Here is a 20,646-nt window from a genome sequence, read left to right on the forward strand (position 1 = left end):
GGTGGAGCAAAAAGACAAAAATTAATTTCTATCTTACTTAATCTACTTGGTTTCTCTGTTAACTAAAGTCACACTTAACTCCAACTAATACAAAGGTATGAGCATCCAAATTACCATGGGATTAATGGAAATGAAAATAAAGATTTAAGAGGTGATATGAAAAACTGATATTATATCTCCAAGCTCAACTGCTTTACTTTTAAACTCCCTAAAATGAGTCTTACTGTGCTGCCTGTATCTCTTCTTCCTTTTCCTCTTGAGAAGTTCACTAGTCCCCTTCTCTAATCAAAGGTGTCCACTTTAACCTGCCTTTCTGGCACCAAACTGTCCCGATCTCTCATTTTCCAAGCGCATTCCTAAAGCTGAATTACCTCCAACGTGCACTTTCCTTATTTCTACTTGTAGTTTTCCATCACTCCCCGCTATCCTGCACACTATGACTACATTTGTGTTCCTATACACCACGTTCGGCATGCTGCAACCCCTAATAGATTTAAAACCATTAACTGCTCCCTACTAGCTAAATAGCGGTGCTACTCCACCTTTCACCTCCCAACCCTGCAATGCACTTGACAGGGAATGCAAAGTGATCACAGCACTCTTCCAAAAGAACAGCTAGAATCCTTCCCAAAAGAATGTTTCAATTGCCAGTACTGACCAGTAGGAATTGGCACTCAGGAAGAAACCCATTCGTATCCCCGATGTATAATATCAAGTCTAAACTCTTTGATTTGTATTTTAAAACTCCAAAATGTCTCCTTTTACTATCTTCAAGTGCTATCTCCTAAGAACCTATAAGAAAAAAAAAAGTGAAAGACTTTGAAATGGAACAAAAACTTACTGGGAGTCTTCAACAAAAAACAAGTGTTTGCCTGATATACCTTTCTGGGTATTCTGAATTCTCTGAGAGCTCTGTACTTCTCATGGTCTTCGAGCTATTTATAACTCTGTGAGTTGTAGATAAAGTGATAGCAATGCAAAGGATTTTTGTGCATAGACATGCAAATAAATTTTGTCTGGAGGAGGTTCAATTGATTTCCTTCCTCTACTATGGAAGATGCCAATTTTGCATTTTTTTAAATCCATTTCAACACTTTTCAGTGCCTATATATGTGTCTTCGAATGCTCCTTTAAGTCAGTCATGACATCTTGCTCATTCTCATTAATTAATGAGTTAAATAAACTCGTTTGTCATGATTTCATTTTATATTTGCATGAGTCATGATTTCATGATTTCACCCTTTAAAAAAATATTTTTTAACAAACTGTTTGTTCATTACTACCTTTGAAGTTTGATTACATCCTCAATACGGAAAGCCTTCTCTGGCTCTTTCTACCTGACATTCTAATTTTTTACATTTCAGAGATGAATCTAATCACCTAAAACTAACCTAATCATGTCCTCGAACTACAAAATCTATGACTTTCCATGATGAACCTAGACTGCAATGTCTTAATTTATTTTACAATTATTTATTCTTAATAGCTCCTGTAAAATGCATGACCTGTTTCATTCAGATAACCATATTTTATCTTATATCATTAATTTATTTATATGTAAGTAACTTCTCAGTTAAAGTATAAGTTTCTTAAGAGAGTTGATCACGATTTTTTTTTCTCCTCTTCGGTGTCAGTGCACTCACTGCCTTAAATAGTGCCCAATAATCCACGGCTGAGACTTATGGCCCATGAACTGGGGCTCTCAATCAAGATTTTTTTCAGGTAATCACTTAGCTTTATTTGGGGAAGTCAACCTACTATATTTTGGCAAAAGGTGGTTTAGGAAAATTCACACTCAACTTTAATGAAGATCATCAGAGCTCTGTCAAACATCAAATAAAGTGCAGTACTGATCAGAAAGGGAAAAAAGAATAATCTGCTTCTGGGGAATTTTTTTCCTCAACTATTGGACAAGTACTATGCCTACCTATATTCCTAACAGGTCTGTGTGAGGATCAGATATGTTCAGTTCAACACTCATTATTTCACTCTACAATGCTTATTGACTGTCCACTATTTTTCAGGAATTTTTGACAAGCCCTGGGGATGCATTTGTAAGTAAAATGTAATTTCTAATACAAGAAGCTTGCCTGCTAGTGAAAGAGGAAAGGGAAAAGTTGAGGATGAGTAGGAAAAATGGACACATGATTATGACCTAAGCGTATAGATAATTTGCGATACGCCAAATCAAGTTGCTCATTATGATGAAAAGATCATCTTATTTTCAGGTATTAGAACTAATGAACTTTAAAAATCCATCTATACTGCTAATGGAACAATGAAATTTCAAACTTTTACAGATTGGTATTACCATAATATACACCCTACATTCAATGCCTTATGTATCCTTAATACCGACCCAACCAAATGGAGACCACCAGTACTTTTCTATGGTTTAAGTGCTGAGCTGTGAGACAATAATAAATCATCTTGAGATTGCTTTCAACATTCTGATTTTATGAACTATAAAATACTTTACCAGTTGAAGAGTCTACCAAGTGCATTTAATCTGCTCCTTACAGTAATACCATGTGAAATCGAAGGACTTCATAATATCTGAGCATTAACATTATTACTGAGCATTTTCATTTTTACGGTTTTACTTAATTACTTCAAATTAAAACCATCTTGAGAAAACTTAGTAAAAAACTTAGTCCATTTAATCAATTTTATTTTTCTCATGATGACTTTTATTTTTACCTTTATTCCTAAAGGAACACTTAGAATAAGGCATTTATGATTCTATTGCATAGCGCTTTTGGTAAAGAGATTAAATAAATAAAAAAAGGTTAGAAAATACTAATAAATTATTGATATCATTTTCAGCTTTGCATGGCATATTGGTATAACTAAAATGTTTAAGAAATAATAAGCAATCACATAATGATAATGATAACCTAATATTTGTTTGGTCCCAAATATTTTCACATATATTTCCTCTCTTAATTCCCACAACTTGATAAAATAAGTTTCATTATAATTATTTTTATAGATGAAGGAATCAAGAAACAAGTGATTTGCTAGATGTTGTATAAGTGGCATTTTGTATGATGAAAAGTACTCACACTCAAAATTTCTGTTTTTGTTCAAACTTTTAAAAAGAGCATTTAATTCACAAGCCAAATCCTGTTGGCAAGACACTCCCTAAGGTTAAGTAAAATATATGTGGAAGAACACTAACATTTTATTCACCTACAATGTCATCATACTGAAACTGAGAAGGTCAGTGTACTTTCCAAATGGCCCAGTTAAATCTAAGGAATAGATTATTTACCCACTAGGATCTGGACACTGTCAATCAAAATCACTTGTTTACACAGGACTAAATTGTGCTCTGTTAGCATCTTTCCATTCCTCAAATGCACAAAATAAATATTTCATTTTTCATTAGGCTTATTGTTTAAAGGTTTCTTATTTTTCTCTGTTCATTAAAAACATAAAAAAGATAAAATAAAAATCACCACTAGTCCCAAGCCACTCTTAATATTTTGTGTGCTTTCTTAAAGTCTTTTTTAACATGAAATATGCATATTCAATATTTACATCATATTCTCTATTATATCTTTATACACTATCCTCCTCCCTACCACGTAACAGCATAGCAATATTTACTTTTTGAAAATATGACTTTTTATGGCTGAATAATATTTCATCAAAAGGTGGTACCACAATTTATTTTACTGTCCTTCCAATTCACGTTTTTTATTACAAAAATATTTATGTATAAAGTAATATAACCATGCTTTATAAAAACTGAAAGACAGAGAAAGAAATGAAGTCACAGCCCTAGATTTTGTCTAATAAATCACTTTTATGAATTTTGCTCATATTCTTTGGTTCTTTTTTCATATGCCTATTATATGTTATCATTGACATACACATGATTTCATATTTTGAATTTGTTTCCATTTAAGATTATATTATAAGCCTTTTCCATAACCATTGTGGCATGTTGGGTGGAAATTCCACACTTTATCTAACTATTACTTTAATGTCAAATGATACGTCTCCCATTTTTATTCTAAAAACATTTAAAATAAAGCATTTTGGAATAAATATTGTAAGCATATAGTCTTTACATTCATGCACTTTAAAAAATGTTATTTCTTAATACAAGATTCCTGCAAATAAGATTATTGAAAACAATGGCTGACCAGCCTTTATCATTATTTGGTTAATAGTGAAAAAATTATGTAAAAACATATTAATGTTGAATATCTAGACTTCAAAATATAAATAGCATCCTGATCTGTTTCTTATCAACCCATTCTTTTAGTGATTGAGAAATAACAGAAATGAATATACAGGGTATTGATTACATTTAAACTAATAACATAGTCCATAAATTAGTACATCCTAGTATCAGCCTTCTAAAGAGAGCAGTACCACTTAAATATGCACATTTTTTTTCTAAGTTCATTTTAAAAGTTGGTATCTACTTACCTTTATGTACAGTTAAGCTTATCTTCCCCCACCTTGATACTTGGATGTGCTTTTAGAAATGCTTTCTTGAACTGCTTCCTTTGGGGAGTGCTTGAAATTCACAACGGGACACAGCAGTAATTATGACAGGAAAAAGAAATGCCCCAACTTACCGTTTCTAACACATTTACTCGGTCCTGCAAATAAAGCATAATATATAATTATAAAAACAAAGCTATTAAAATCACTTCAAGTTTATTTAATTTTCAGATTTTCTATTTATTCTCTATCAGTAATAATTTATTTTTAAAATGTAAAAAATGAAAGCAACTACTCAGGATGATTTCTACAACAGAATTAGTCATGAAAGGATCACCATGCCTTTTCTCATCTCCGCTGTTAGTACTATAAGGTTTAATTTAGCAGTAAATACCATAAGTTCAGATATAATTATTAAATGGAAGAAATTTTACTACTTTTGCATTGGTAAGATTATTTATCTATTTAAGGACATGTAATATTAAATACATTTGAATATATGAACCACAACTAGACAACAGTAGTGATATAAAAAAGGAATTTAGCATACATACAAGCTTGCAATTATGCACACAGTGCACAGTAAAGTTCAGACATAAGAATACTTCATAAATTAAAACTGATAAGTAAATTGTTAATTAAAACAAGGCAGGAAAAATAATGAGAAAGATGTCATATGCAGCAAATCTTGAACCCAGATGGGTTTCCATTACCTACAGTACCTTAGAAGGTTTTATAGAAATATCGGTTTTAAAAAGGGTTATTGACAATATCACTTAAAAAGTTAAACGGTTAAGAAAATAATTGCATTTTCAATCCAATGGTTGCATTCTCAGAGCTGAAAGTTATATACAGAGTTTATACCAAATAAAAAAAAAAGGCTAAATTTGAGAGGGAAGAGAGTATGAAGATTTAAGAAAGTGGAAAGCCAGCCTTTTTAGGATGGTCAAGGCCAATTTTCTTTCTTTTCTCTCATTTTAAGCAGTTGGAGGAGATGTATGAAATCTGGATTTCTTTTTTGTTTAATCAAATTAATCGTTTAGTCCTAAGAAGAAAAAAGGGGGAAATGGTACAGAGAGCCACTCAGCTCAGGTTTCCTGTGATCCTAGAGGGACTACTACGGACCCATAACACTTAGTAGACAGAACTTGGCCCTCACCTCCATTCCCCCAGCCGCACCTAACACAACTCTCAGTCTTGCCTTTGAGGACTTCTGCAATTCAACCTCCAACCCTCAAACTGGAAACTGAGTTGAATACTTTTACCCTTTAAACATTCAGCTGTGTGGGCATGAGTTAAATGAATAAATTATGCAAAATCAGCCCAAGGCAGATGGCTTATAGCAGTATAATCTAATTACATTTTGTTGACATACTTGAGAGAACCTCGCCCTCACCCCCGTAAGTGTCATGAAATAACTGCTGGTGACTTGTGTACTGTCACGTATGAATGCTTCATAATAAATGCATATAATGCCTCAAGTGGGCTTTGATCTGTTGTTACCAGCATCTTACTCAGTGTATCTGGAACAAAACCATTTGGCAATGCTTTAGCATCCTTTACAGACTGAACAGAACCCCGTTAGATGCCATATAGAGACAGAAACAGCCTTTAGGCATTATCACATTTATATGAAGATATAGGTGTTTCTCTAGAACCGTGAGAAATAAATGTTTGTTGCTCAAACCACCCAGTCCATGGTAATTTGTTATAGCAGTCTGAGCTAAGAAATGCTGTCTAGAAGACTTTGAACACGAATGGTGCAAAAAAACCTCCATTTTGTTAAAGCATGAAGATCAATAAATAATCTATTTTGATGTAATTTACTTGTGTATAACCTACTTCATTCCAAAATGATACTGAGACAGCTTTCCATGAAAAATGTACATGGTCAGAAAATGAAGAAATTCAAGAAATAGAAAAATTCAGTTCATTAATCTAAATTTAAATAATTCAATTTGCCAATCAACAGGAGCTAATAGGGTACCAGCCACTACAGCCAGTTAATGAGTTTGTCTAAATTGTAGATTTTTGGTCTTAATTTTAAGACTATAAGTAAAAAGAACTGACTCCCAGTCTTTATGAACTTATTAACTTGCTTTTATAATCTAAGAAATGTATTTTGAAATTTAAGTGGTTGTAATTGACTTCTTTTTTTGGCAGACATGATAGTTATCATAATTCCGTATATAAAAGAATTAGGCTACTGCAAATACTTTTTCTCAAACAAAATATCTGCATACTCCCTCTCCTGTTCTTATTATTAAAATAGAGGTAATTTAAGACAACATTGTGGCATTGATAGAGCCTATGAAAAAAAAATGCCAGTATATGTCCTAGAATGAGCATATAATTATACCAAAACAAATTAAATTCTTAACTTTTCTCACTCTTACTGAGAACTGCAATTGTGTTTTGTTGTAGTTTAATTTCCATTTCAACAGCGTTCACCTTCCAGCTCAACCAGCAGGTTCGACGCTCTCTCTCCCCACCGCCCCATCACAACAACCCCCCAAGCTTAGATCCTGAAAAAAAGAATTGTTCGGACATTAAAAAGGGGCTTAGGAGGTGGGAGCAGTGGAGAGGAAAGACAGCCTCCAGATGTAATGAAAACACTCTCACTACAATCATGCTATTTCAGGTGGTTTTAATAAATCAATGATTCTTATTTTTGTAGTCATGGACTTTGACAGTCTGATGAAACTTGACCCTCTTCCCAGGAAAATGTACATTATCCACCACACACACATAATTCTGCATATACTCTTAGGGAATTGCAGGCTCTCTGAGGCAACTCATAGGCCTTCAAGTCCTTTTACTCTAAATAAAAACACCAGGAATAAGATGGAAGAATATCACACAAATAATTTGTTTTATTAAACCAAATATATGTATTTCCCCTATATGAACTATTTCTAGATAAATAACACCAAAAACAAGGAAAGAAACAATTGGGAGTGGACGGTTAAACAAAAATCAAAGGAAAAATTTACTTCAAGTATTTTGAAGAAAAAAAGTTCCTGGGGAAAGTAACCCATTTTGTTGCTATTGTTTTCTTGTGATTAGATAGTCTCTTTTCTACAATTCTTTGATTCTAAGGAGGGGGAAAGTCTAAGAAACACCTAAAATGGCAACAATTATTTTAATGTCTACTCTTAAAGACTGTACATGTCATCACTGCATAGTCACTGAGTTACAGTGGAGACTGCTAGCAGTTCTTACCAAGGTAAACATTACATTCTAATTCCTAAGTGAAAATAATGCAGCTAGACATAATGTTTTAATTCATTCTGGGTTTGACAGATCAAGAAGAGAGAGTTAAATTTTCGTGGAGGCCTATAGCACATGTACTATAAAAATGTGTATTTTATTATTAAAAAAACAGTCATGGAGATGTAAAGTACAGTATAGGGAATATAGTCAATAATACTGTAATAATTATGTATGGTGTCAGATGGGTACTAGATTTATCAGGGGGATCACCTCATAAGTTCTATAAATGTCTAAGGACTATATTATACACCTGAAACTAATATAGTATTGTATGTAAACTGTAATTGAAAAAAATTTTTTTAATTAAAAAAAATATGTATTTTAACTTTGTATGATGAGGTTAACAACCTGCCTTGAGCTATACATATTCCTGTGTTAGTTGGTGTACACTGGAATTTATGAATGAACCACGGCAAATTCATTAGCATCACTGGAGATGGACAAAAATTTGTAGGCTAAGTTAGGAAATTAGTACTGTAATGGATCTTTAGTATCTGAATTCCTGATCATTAACAGTTTATTTGATTCAGTTGAGCCAGTCAGTTAGCCGCTGATTCATCCATCCTATCTAAGTAAAGAATTAGAGGTGTTATAGGAATAAATAATCAGAGTTCTTCTACCTTTGGTAAATATAGTTGAACAAGTCTAGTGACTATTTTATCAGAATAATGCAGCATTTTCCAGTGCTTTAAATATGTCCATTAGCATATGAAAAAGCACAATACTGGTATAAAAATATAACAAGAATCTCTATCCTTCCAAGTCTAAGAAGCTTTAAGAGTATAGAATAATTTTGGAAACTTCTCTGAGACTGAAGGTCTGTGATGGACGTATAATTTTCATAAAGAAAAGCCCACAACGGGGACTCGCTCCTATCGCTGTTCTAAAAGCACAGTGTCTCTTTTCTGGAAGAAAAACCCACATAGTTTCACCCAGAGACGCCACTGCATGGCATTTTTCCTATCAATGTTAACTCTGTTTAATTAACATTCACACTTTACCTACTACTTCCTATATGAAGGATATAAAATGAAATGCAAATATGTACTTTTTTTCCTTTATGCATTTCTCCATGGCAATCCATTATACTTAACGAATTGTCAATCATTTTTAATAATTAAAAGAGCGAGAAATAATTTCCAATGTGTTCTTTTCCAAGTGTCAAGATATTAAAATGAAACAAAAGGCCTTTATTAACCATCACAAAAAAGATCAAAGTTACACATAGTAATTGAAAATAAATGAAAACAAAATAGAGACAAAAATTGCAAACAACTTCGACGTTGGAACACCAAAAAAGCTTTAGAATATAGCATAAGTTGGCTTTGAATATACCAAATGAATCAACAATCTATACATAAACTGCATTTTATTTATTAAAAATCAGACAAAGCTACTCTGTACTTTTGAAAAACTTTAGGATGGGTAGCATCAGACAACTTGCAATGGTTTCTCAATCATCGAGTGTTCAATTTAGCCATCATTAAATACCTGTAGTCAATCTCTGTTAACTTATTTCACTACTTCCTTATGAGCCTTTTTCAAATAATCTACTTTAGGGTACAAAATAACAAAGAAAATATTGAAAAGAAAACCACAACGAGACATCAAGATTTTAAGAAATTGTCAATAAACACCGTCCTTCCCCCACCCCTCAACAGTTTTACTCATTAAGAAAAGCCAGTTTAAAAGGACGCAACATTTTCTTGCCTAGAAGGAGTACCCAGTAACACTCCTGGTTTGCTTTTCACCCAAGAAGTGGAAAATCAGAAGTGGAAACTATCACATTTAAGAAGAAAGCCAAAGCGTGTGCTCCACATTTCTGATCTGTTCTCTCATCTACCACCATTGCCCTGATGGGGAGCAGAGGCATCCAGCTGCTCTTCTGTAGCTGTCTCCTGCTATGTTCCCAGGTTGGAGTTTTGTTTGTTATGAGGACACTACTAATCATTATACTTAGATTTGACACTGTTTAGGGAAGGCTGAGGTTGCACTTACACTGACATGGGATATTTGCATGTGTTCATGGGGTGAGGACTACAAGTGGGGTAGAAGAGAAAGATGAAAAGAAATATATGGAAATGAGGCTCTGTTGGTTTGTTTCAAGATTTCATGCTGGAAAATACAGCCCAAGAAGTTATGTAAGGGTTTGGTTTAACATCCCTGTAGACAGTTCCTGTCAACTGTATAAAACTAATACCAACAAAATTTCAGATTTACCCTTTATATTTCAGACCTCAAAGCAAAACAATGAGGTTTCTTTTTTTTCCCCCCCTTTAAAATAAAGAACTGCTTTGTACATAGGTGTGTGCCTACAGGAGAAAGCTACAAACCAAATGAAAGGCAAAAGACACAGAATTATCTTTCTCCTGGAACTGCTCAATTCCACAGTGAAATTGCTGGTTCAGTGAGTGACATTTGAACGGGGTAACAACTAAAAATTATTTGCAGGTAATACAAAGGCTATGATGATGGATAGGAGCAATGCAAATGACAACCAAACTAATTTCAAAAACTGACCATCCCACAAGAGAGATGCAGGAACTGGAGTTGAGTAGTAAGGGGAGAAAGCCAACAGCCCAGAAACCAACAAACTATTTTTTTTTTCAAGGATTTACATTTTAAGAAATAAAGTGCATGTCTCCAGTTGTGAGGTTAGTCATATACCGGCTAAATAAGCTCTGGACTCATGCAAATCATAGTGCAGTGGTGGTTATGGCATAATTTATGGGTAGTTTTGTATCTGCAGAGCTTGAGGAAAACAATAGAGTTTTTTTTCAGAGTGTGTATTTGACCGCCACTAAACATAGCTGGTCTAATGAGATTCCCCAAGGCTGTCGTCTCCTCTGCTTCCCTCAAGGGCATACATCTCCTGGGCTTCTAGGTGAAGAATGTTCACAAGGAAACCCACATAACCATAGAACTCTTTGTCCCCAGTTCTTTCCTTTTGAATATTTGAATCACAGCACTTGATTGTTGACTATCATGCATGTCACACAGCTGAGTCATTAAATGGCACAGGCACTCAGTCCACCTTGGGAATTAAACTGCTTACCTTTGAGCAATTTCAATAATCCACATCCTAATTTACATGCAGAGTCTTTTACTCAATTCTTTTCAGGAACTAAAGCACAAGGAACATTTTATTAGAAACTCTCACTCTCATTCCCATATTCTTTCTGTGGGCTTCTGTGTACAGTTACCTCTCACCATTCTATACTAAAGAGAGTCTACTGATAAGGATAATCAAGATATAAGCAGATGGTTTTAAATAATATATTTGGCCAACACGAGTTAGGTTTTTCTTCCTAATTCAGTTTGACTAAGATTAAACCTATATTAATCTCCATTTCTTAATATACAAGCACAGATAGGAAGGGAAAAGTGGTTAAAGTATTTAAAACTAACCTTAGGTTACCTGTACTCTAATAATCAATGCTGCATTATTCTTAGTATCTAAAAAAACTGAGGAAAAAACCCAAACAACTTAGTTTTCAGTTGCACTTATGTATGGGAAGCATACCCATTCAGTTTTAAATATTCTAAATATTCCTATCTATGAAATACTTAACTGCTTTTTCTTCAAATTGAGCTTCATTCTGATTTTTCATTGCAGTCTGACTAGCATCTTCCCAACGCAGAATTTTAAAGGGTAGCTTTGGCTGTTTAAGAGAGATGTGAGTAAAGACAAAGAGTTGGAAAGTTCTATTGTGTTAAAATAATCGAAAGCACTATAAATAGTAATAGCTATAAATAAAACACTAATAGGACTATAATAATTCAAATAAAATTTTAATTTGTGCACCTGGAAAAAATAATATCACACTGTACTTTTAAAATGTTCCCCAAAATAATTCCTTGCCCAACTTAAAGTCACAAATTTTAGGGAAATCATTACTTAAAATTTTAAACATTTTACACCTTAAGAATATAAATAGTGATGCAGTTCAAAGTATCCCCAATTGTCTTGCTTTCAAAATGATTCCTGGAAGGAACTGCTCTTAAATTCCAAAGTCTATGAAATGAAGGAATAAATGAGATGGGAGCTTGTTAACAGACACACCTGGGCAGTTTTATTGAGTAATGAAAACTACTTTTAACACTTACAACCTTACCTGTGGATAATGAAGCGCTAATGTAGGGTGATTTTAGAAGTTCAGGAATGTCTGATTACTCAAAATTATACTTTCCTTCCATTTCCAAAATTATTTAAAATTCTACCAATGGAAATTTATTCTTTGAGGAACTCAAAAATTTATTCTTTGGTTCTCCCCACTTTAGTTAATCTTTTCAAAGGCAAACATTCTCAAAAGAGATAACCATTAAACTAATTCATTACAAGGCAGGGGTTGGCAAAATAGGACAGTAGGTCATATCCATCCCACTGTTTGTTTTCACAGGTCCATGAACTAAGAAGGGTTTTTTCCTTATTATTTGGCTGGGGAAAAAAATCAAAGTAAGAATAATATTTCATGACATGAGAAGATTATATGAAATTCAAATTTCAGTTTCCATAAATAAAGTTTCATTGGAACATAACCCATTTATTTCTTTACATATGGTCTATCGCTGCTTTCCTTCTGTAATGGCAAGGTTAAGTTGTTGTGAGATAGCATATTGCCTATAAAATTGAAAATATTTAGAATTTTGCCATCTATAAGAAGTTAGATAACCTTTGGTTCTTAGGTGTTGTTATCCTGTAAGAATTACTCTCTGACTCCCACAGGTAACCATGTAGCAAACCCTGTGAAATTCTGGAAGGAGAGGATATAGTGAAAAGAAACTGACCAGAGACAAGAAAAGAGAATAGGAACCAGAAAAATTTTATCCAACTTTTAAGCTTTGAAACAAAATTTAAAAGTTGTATATGCATAAATACATATACCCAGAAAATAAACCATTACTCAAGCCATGTTTGTAACTTTTGTCCTTTATTCCTTTTATCATTTTTTCTTTCCTTCTAATGTCTTTCCTTCCTTTCTTGCTTCCTTTCTTTCTCCTTCCCTTCCTTCTACTCATTTATTCATGTAATTAATTAATCCATTCATCCATGCAGACACCATGATGGCAACTGAGTACACAGTTATCAACAAGGAAGATGAGGTCTCTGTCTTCACAGAGCTTACATTCCAAAGGAGAAAACAAAGACATAAATAAAAAAAGACACCTGAGAACTGTGATGGGGGTGAGGGCAGAGGTTTGGTTTAGACAGGTTGATTAGGTCAAGTTCCCACAGAGAAGTGACATTTGAGCTGAAACTCAAAAAGATGAAATGAGCCAGCATTCCAAGAGCTATAGGAAAGCATGAAAGAGAGAGAATAGCACATGCAAAGCTTTTGGGACAAAAAGAGTCTGTTTAATTTCAGGAACAAAAGAGACACTGGTAAGTGTGCTGTGTCTGTTAAGGAAAACACCCCTTTAAATTACCAGTATCAAAACAACAACAACAACAACACTATTTATTAAAAGCTTATTTGCTAAAAATTGTATTGGGTGCTTTTCACAGATGTTCTCATTTAATGCTCACAAAAACTCTCAGTAGGTGAACTTTATTAATTTCATTCATTTAAAGTCAGGGAAACAGACTCAGAGATATTAAATGTATCGAATTCTATACTGTGATAAAATGTTGGATCTTAGACTGTAATGCAGGTTCACCTGACTTGAAGGAGTCTATACTAACTCTCGAAAACAAATTAAAGGCCACATTAAAAACTACATATGTAACGGCTCTGCAGAATGGAGCTAATGGAACCACCATATGCTGACAGTACAGTTTTATAATCAAATAGACAACAAATGCTTTTCTATTACCATCAGGACTAATTGTGTGTTGGCCGGGGCGGGGAGGGGAGGGGTGGTGGTAAAGGTTAGGGAATATACTGGAAAACTGTTCTGGGGCCTCTTTCTCAAAATGATTCATGCCAGAACAGCATTCCAGAACCTTCTCTTTAACATATATCACTTGACAGTATAACAAAACACATGCTATATCACAATAAAATTTAACGTTCAAATAAAAACCATTATTGGCACACATCTTTTACTTATCTACTGTATAATAAAAGGGATGATATTTTTGCCAAATGCCTTTCTTAAGTAAGCTGCAACTCCTTCTGACTTCCCGGTCTGACGCTGGGCCAGCTGAAGCACACACGTCAATACCACCGGGGAACTATCAGAAGAAAGGACAAAGGAAAGCAAAGATCTGAATTTAATTAGCCACGCTGTCCTGCAGGTAAATGGCACCTCTATTGTGCTGCTCTCCCAACTCTTTTAGATCTGGGCTGCAGGAGTTCAGATTCATTGCTGAGCTCATAAATGGCCTCTTCCCTCCACCCCTGTTTCATTTGCGACAAATTTATTAGTTCTTTTCTAACAGTGAAATGTGAACTTGGGCTTTCAATAACAACCAGAAGGTAGTAAAGACATTGAGTCTCTTGCAGGTAATAGTTTTCCATTTCATTTTATGGGCATAGAAATATTGTTAACAGACATTAAGTGTTATTTATTAGCATGCTAATAAGTCTTCATACTTTTAAAAGTAAACATTAAACTTCTAATAAATTAAATTTAGTAAGTGTAACGCAGATACTTGAAAAGAAATGCACATCGGAACCAATTTTTTGAAACCAAAATAATCACTGATTATGATAAGAAGACAAAGATATAAGAGGAAATGTTTATTAGTCATTCTTTCAGCTCATAAAATAAATCTTTGAGACCTGAAGCATTGATAGGACACCACTGAAAGAAATTATAGTTCTCACTTCTGGAGCTGTCTCCCATCTCCAACGCTGGTTGATTTGTTTTAGTTTTATCACTTTTTGCACAATTTAAAATGTATGCAAACATTTTCAATGTTGCCTTTAATTTTTGCCAGAATACTTTTGAACCTGGTTTAAAACTGAAATTGAAGAAGCCCAAGGAGGCCTTTAATAATAACTTTCTTCAGTCTGTTTATTTAAAACGTGATGAATAAGCAAAAAGAAAAGGTGCAGAATGGAAAAAGAAAAATGATCCCTTCTCCTTCCTAGAAGTGCTCGAGATTACTGGATTGTCCCTAATCTCGCACCAGGAATTAAAATCTTCCTCAGACGCCAATGGCCAAATACATATATGTGCATGTAAGCTTAATGTGCATGTAAGCTTAAAGCTTAAAGGGTTTATAAGTAGTTTTAAAGTTATAGAAAGGTAGCAGAATGGAAAAAGAAAAATGATCCCTTCTCCTTCCTAGAAGTGCTCGAGATTACTGGATTGTCCCTAATCTCGCACCAGGAATTAAAATCTTCCTCAGACGCCAATGGCCAAATACATATATGTGCATGTAAGCTTAATGTGCATGTAAGCTTAAAGCTTAAGGGTTTATAAGTAGTTTTAAAGTTATAGAAAGGTAGTACGACGTTTCACTAATATTAAGTTGTCAGTATTTCCTGACTTATTTAATATGCTTTCTAAAAATTATCTAGTTTCTTATAGCATCTTTTCTTTTTTTTTTTTTTTTTTTTGAAGTAGTTAATGGTGAGTACCAAAATAATACTGAATGTTTAATATTATATATCAACCTATCTTTATGGGGGTTTATGGGTGCTGATTTAGCACAATCTTGACAGGAATTAAGAAGTGCTAAGTATTTGTTAATATTGGGAAACACAAAGGTGAGTTTCAAGACTCCAGCTTGGGGAAATTTTCTGCGGTGCTTTGTTATATTCTGAAAAATCTGCCGAGGTGGGGATGGGAGACAGCTCCAGAAGTGAGAACTGTAATTTCTTTCAGTGATGTCCTACCAATGCTTCACACCTCAAAGATTTGTTTTGAGTCAGTGGAAACTGTTTGAAACAGAAATGTATTGTTAATAAGCATTTGTTTCCAAATTTGTTGCACACTACAATAATCAAAATATTGCTTCTCTCAACTGTCAGTGTTATCGGGAAATGGAAGACAAAATGGAGAACAGAGTGTTATGGCTGAATGTCTGCAGGCCCCAAAAGCATAGGCTGAAATTCTAACAAGCGATGTGATGACATTGGGAGGCGGGATCTTTGGGAAGTGATTAGGTAACGAGGGTGGGGCCCTCATAACAGAGCCCTTATAGAAGAGACTCAGAGTGCTCTCTGTTCTATGTCATGTCAGGACACAGCAAGAAGATGACTATCTATAAATCAGGAAGTAGGCCTTTACCACCAACTAAATCTACCAACATAAATACTGAGTACAAATATTGGATGTGCCTTGATCTTGGACTTCCTAACCTCTAGAATTGTAAGAAATAAATGGTACTAGTTTAAGCTACCCAGTCTAAGGTATTTTTGTTACAGCAGCCTGAATGGATTAAGACATAACATTATCTGTCCAAAGTTTAAGTCCTATCAAGGAATGTGATATGAGAAGAACAAGCAGATACACATTATGAAGAACAGTTTTGAAGTGATCACTTAATCTGGAACCCAAATGAAATTGCCCCAAAATGTAAGGTCACAGCTGACTCTGGAGACATAGCAATACTCTCAGATAGGCTCGACACTGCAAAACATCATAATGTGCTTAGATACTCAATTTTTACACGAAAACATAAGCTGCTGTTTACATCAGCCCCAGTGTCCATGGAGCCTGGAGCTTGGACTCTGACAAAGGCACCGAGGGGTGTTTTATAGAAATGTTGCTTTTCATGGAGTCAGCTGCAAAAGGGATGGTGTATAGAGGTAGATAAAATGTTTTCCATCCTTGTGGGTGAAATCTACAAAATTTGTAACATATACTTGGTTCATTTTCACTACAAAGTTTTTAAAATCTTCTGTCACAGAGTAAAATTTAGGCTTTTGATCTTTGCATTTTTTAAATGTTTACAAGTGACATCTATTTTTTGAGGCTTTTTTAGATGCTTGACTCAAAAGAAAATGATCTAGTAAATCAAATTCCATATATTCAGACACAAGAATACTTCATTCACAAGGCTTTCTATTTTCTAATTTAATTCTGTGGTAAATTTGGAATTAAAATTAAGTTGCAAATTTCAGGTAAAATAGTGATAAAATTTAATAACCACTAAAATTTCAAGTGAAATCTATTTTACTGAGCTTGGTTCCCTGCTCTCCTGGGATCTCTAGACATAGTAAATTGAAGTGTACAAATCTAATTGGTTGAGACCCCACCTGACTCTATCTAATACAGACTGTTAATGTTTCATTTCTGTTGAGATCTCACATTGAATTTAAGGTTTGGTAAGTCTCCTCACCTTTTCATAAAATAGAGATTTTAATGAGCCATTAAATCATCTCGTGGCAAAGTGTTGCCCAACCCTCCCATACCCATACAATCACCCAGGTCTTGTTTTGTTTATGTCATTGTTTAGGTCAGTTTTTTAAAAATCATATATTATAAAAAGAAACAGATACATAGTGATCTGCATATGTTCTGAGGAATGCATCTTGAGAAGAATAAGTAGCTATGCAATACATTTGAGTTTCTAGAATTATATAAGTTCCATCATGACTCTTATGAGTCATCCTAAGGATGAGCAGGATACTGAATACAACTTTTAGTTTAATAAAGCCTCAAAAAGTCAATCTCAATTTATCAATTTATTTAAATTAGGACTTCTAAAAATGTGCTTTAGTCTCTCCCAAACAAATCAGAATTTCTGTGGAAATTTTGAGAACTGCTTTAACCAACCCTTCAATTCTTCTGGAGATCCATTGTTAGAACACAGATTCCCAGTTCACTCTCACTTTCTCTTCTAAAGTACCTCAGGGACCCTTAGCTGCCCCATTCTTGCATTTCTTTCCACAATCTCGAAAATCTCCAGACTACTATGTGGTTTGAAAGTACAGGTTATGAGCAGTCTACAGTCAGGCAGATGTGATTGACAACAAAATCAGAGAAATTCCCCAGCTGGTCTGTTGCTAGCCCAGTTTATCACATGGTTGTTTACCAAGAGAACTGGTCATCTACTGAGACTACTGAGATGTTAATGTATTATACTGTCAGCCTCTACCAGGGCCATTTATTTGCCCATGTCAGTTTTTTGTCTTTGGTGGTTTTTCTTGCCCAATTAATCTCCAATGACACGTCTGCCAACCCTACACTGGAATTATTTTCCATATTATAATAGCCCTATGTTAATATTTATTAGACTTGTTCCAAGAGAACTAAGAAATTCGAGTTCTATTTTTTTTCCTTAAAAACACTGTGCTGCCATAAGCTGGCTACTCTATAAGCAGCTGAAATGTAGTGACAGCTAAGGAAAAGATTATCTTCTCCTTTCTGCTCATTTCAAAGGCTTTTGCCTGAGCACTATTTAGGAGACAAAAACAAAATCGAACCCTTGCCCCTCCACTCCCAAAACATTTCTCCAAAATAAATGAAATCCCTCAAATGAAAGGTTCCAGACTATTTTTAAAAGCTATCTGGGAGGGAAATTAAATATAATTATGGGTCATCTGAAAAACAACATGTCTATAACGCCATTTAATATCCTTCAAGGGCAAAGCTTCCAGAATGTCTCAGAGAAAAATATATAACTTTTTTTAAAAAACATAAAACCAGTTTTTTAATTAAACAAAAGATTCAGCTCATTTCTAACAAAAATACTGATACTGGAAGTGTCCAGAAATACTTGTGACATTTAGATTATAGATCCTACAACTAAAACAATTTTTTCCTCTTAAAATAATGGGAATTCATATGTAGCCCAGATAATCAATTTTATTATTGCCACGTTTCGACTTTTTTTTCACTTTTTCATTATATTTAGTAGCTATCCCAAGATATACCACTTCTTTTACCATAATCTGACTAAAATCTGAATTTAAAATCATGGTTACTCATGGAAGGAGAGGCGGAGGGTAAAGGAGAGGGTGAAAAAAGAGAGAGGGGGGGTTAGGGAAGGAGGCAGGGTCTCCAGGAGGGCAGGGGCATTTATTACTTTGTCCTTAGTATGCAGCACTGTGTCTGGCACATAACAGGGTCACATAAATAGTCAGTGTGTGGGATCAATGTTTATGGAAGACCGGCCAGGCACCAAGGTTTGTACACTTTTGATCCTAGTTAATCCTCTCGATAATCCTATGAAGTCAGTATTATTGTCCCCAATTTATAGATATGGATATTGCCGCAAAATAACCTCAAGATGGCTTAGTAAAAGAAGAAAATGAGTAGGAAAAACCATTCATAGTCATCAAGCCTTATCTCATTGAAAATACACTGAAAAGCGAGATGACTAAGTTTGCATGAGAGAAGGGGCATATGCGTTTCTCAGATATATACTATTAGTGACTGACCTATGTAGCACTTTAAAGCTTTTCATCACTAAACATGATACCCTTTTTGTGTGATTTGCATTCTGAGATTCACAAAACAACAGGATTGGAAAAGCAAAAAATTGATGAGAGGTAGGTTGATAATTTAAACACGAGAACAAAAAGTAACAGCAGCACCTACCACTACCAGCCATTATAAGGTGTCAGTCACTGAATATTTTTCAACTAAATTGAGGAAAAATGGATTACCTTTTAAGTCTATTTAAAATGTTTCAGCTGATCTGAAGCGGATTAAAGCAGGGATTTGCTTGTTCAATTTACCTCAAACCCATATGCAAATGGACTCAAACTGTACCATACAGTTATATCAGAGACTATATTTTGTTTTTAAGAAGAGCACAATGTAACTGCAAAGGAATGATGTGTGCGTGCACGCACGCACGCACGCACGCCCAACAATGTTAACTGCCAGCAAAGAATTTTGGTAATTACCAGCTGCATTGTAAAACTCACTGTCAGATGTGTTTGTTTCCACTGTTTATCGACTCCTCCTAAGACTGAAAACACTCTGCTCTCTGCTGCCTGCCCCCTCACCATTTTGTCCTTTTCCATTCCCACTGGTTCCTACCACTCCTGCCAAATTACTAACTTCTTGGCCTCTTAAAAGAGAAAGGGAGAATAGAGCAGGATAGAGAAAAAGAGGGAAAGTGTAAGTGTGTGTGTGCACAGGAATGACAGAACTTGGAAGTTCTATCATGCCCCCCAATTTTTTAAACAAAAAACAGACTCTAGGTCAGAGATGGTTGTTATTTCTAATGGTCAGACCTTAGAGAGAACCAGTACCAGGTGCTATAAAAATGGAGACATGTATGAAGGCATTTATTTATTTAGTCAATAGAAACTGACTGATGACTACCTACTATGGTGAAGTGCTCTGCTAAGTAATGGATATTTGGGAAAGTGAAAGCCCTCGGAGTTGCTTCATAGATATGACAGGAAATTGCAATTCTTAGTATGGTAAATTTTTATTTTAAAACCTAAACTCCTTAGCTAAGTGAATTCAAGAATTTAACAAATATTTATCCAGTTTTATTGATTACTTTCCTCTTGAAATATTCTTGGCTAAGCTTCATGGCACCATGCTCTCCGGAAGTTTTCTTTACATTTCAGACTCCTTTGCAGGATTTTCATCCTTGGCCTGCTATGTAAGTATTGGCGTTCTCTAAAGTTCCCTGGCTTAAGTTTCATCTCCTTACTCTGCATATTCCCCTGAGAGTTCTCATTGCTCCTATAACTTTTAGTATCATCTATATGATATGGAGACAAGATCTGATGACAGCAAATTCTCAATGTCCAATTCAAACTCATTCTGAGATCATACAGGACTCACTCCACTCTTGACACTGCCACCTGGATGTTTCAAGACACCCAAATTCAAAATATCTTAAATTGAACTAGTCAAATTCCCTTTACTTCATTAATTAACACCACCATCCATGAAGTTGCCCAATCAAGATGGTCAAGAATCATTCTTAATGCTTTCTTTTTTACTAACAACCAATCTCAAAATTCCATGGATTTTTATATCCCAAGATATATTAAGAAACCACCCACCCCTCTTCATGCTCTCTGCTACTTTCCAGTCTAACATTCA

General features: G+C 34.5%; 1 protein-coding gene across 11 annotated transcripts in view; it reads right to left on the minus strand.

The window, feature by feature from the left end:
* CEP128 (centrosomal protein 128) overlaps positions 1 to 20,646 on the minus strand; it is a 348,588-nt gene that overhangs the window by 63,385 nt on the left and 264,557 nt on the right. For 9 of the 11 annotated variants that reach the window (XM_039883945.1, XM_039883939.1, XM_039883938.1 and 6 more), the window contains 2 exons: positions 11,307 to 11,396; positions 4,596 to 4,619 (listed from right to left, as the gene is read on the minus strand). In XM_039883945.1, the coding sequence (XP_039739879.1) occupies positions 4,596 to 4,619; positions 11,307 to 11,396 (114 nt within the window). The remainder of the gene's footprint in view (positions 1 to 4,595; positions 4,620 to 11,306; positions 11,397 to 20,646) is intronic. The other 2 variants (XM_039883944.1, XM_039883947.1) reach the window with 1 other exon arrangement.

This window comes from Pteropus medius, unplaced genomic scaffold (assembly GCF_902729225.1).
Source record: "Pteropus medius unplaced genomic scaffold, Ma_sr-lr_union100, whole genome shotgun sequence".
NCBI lineage: Eukaryota > Metazoa > Chordata > Mammalia > Chiroptera > Pteropodidae > Pteropus > Pteropus medius.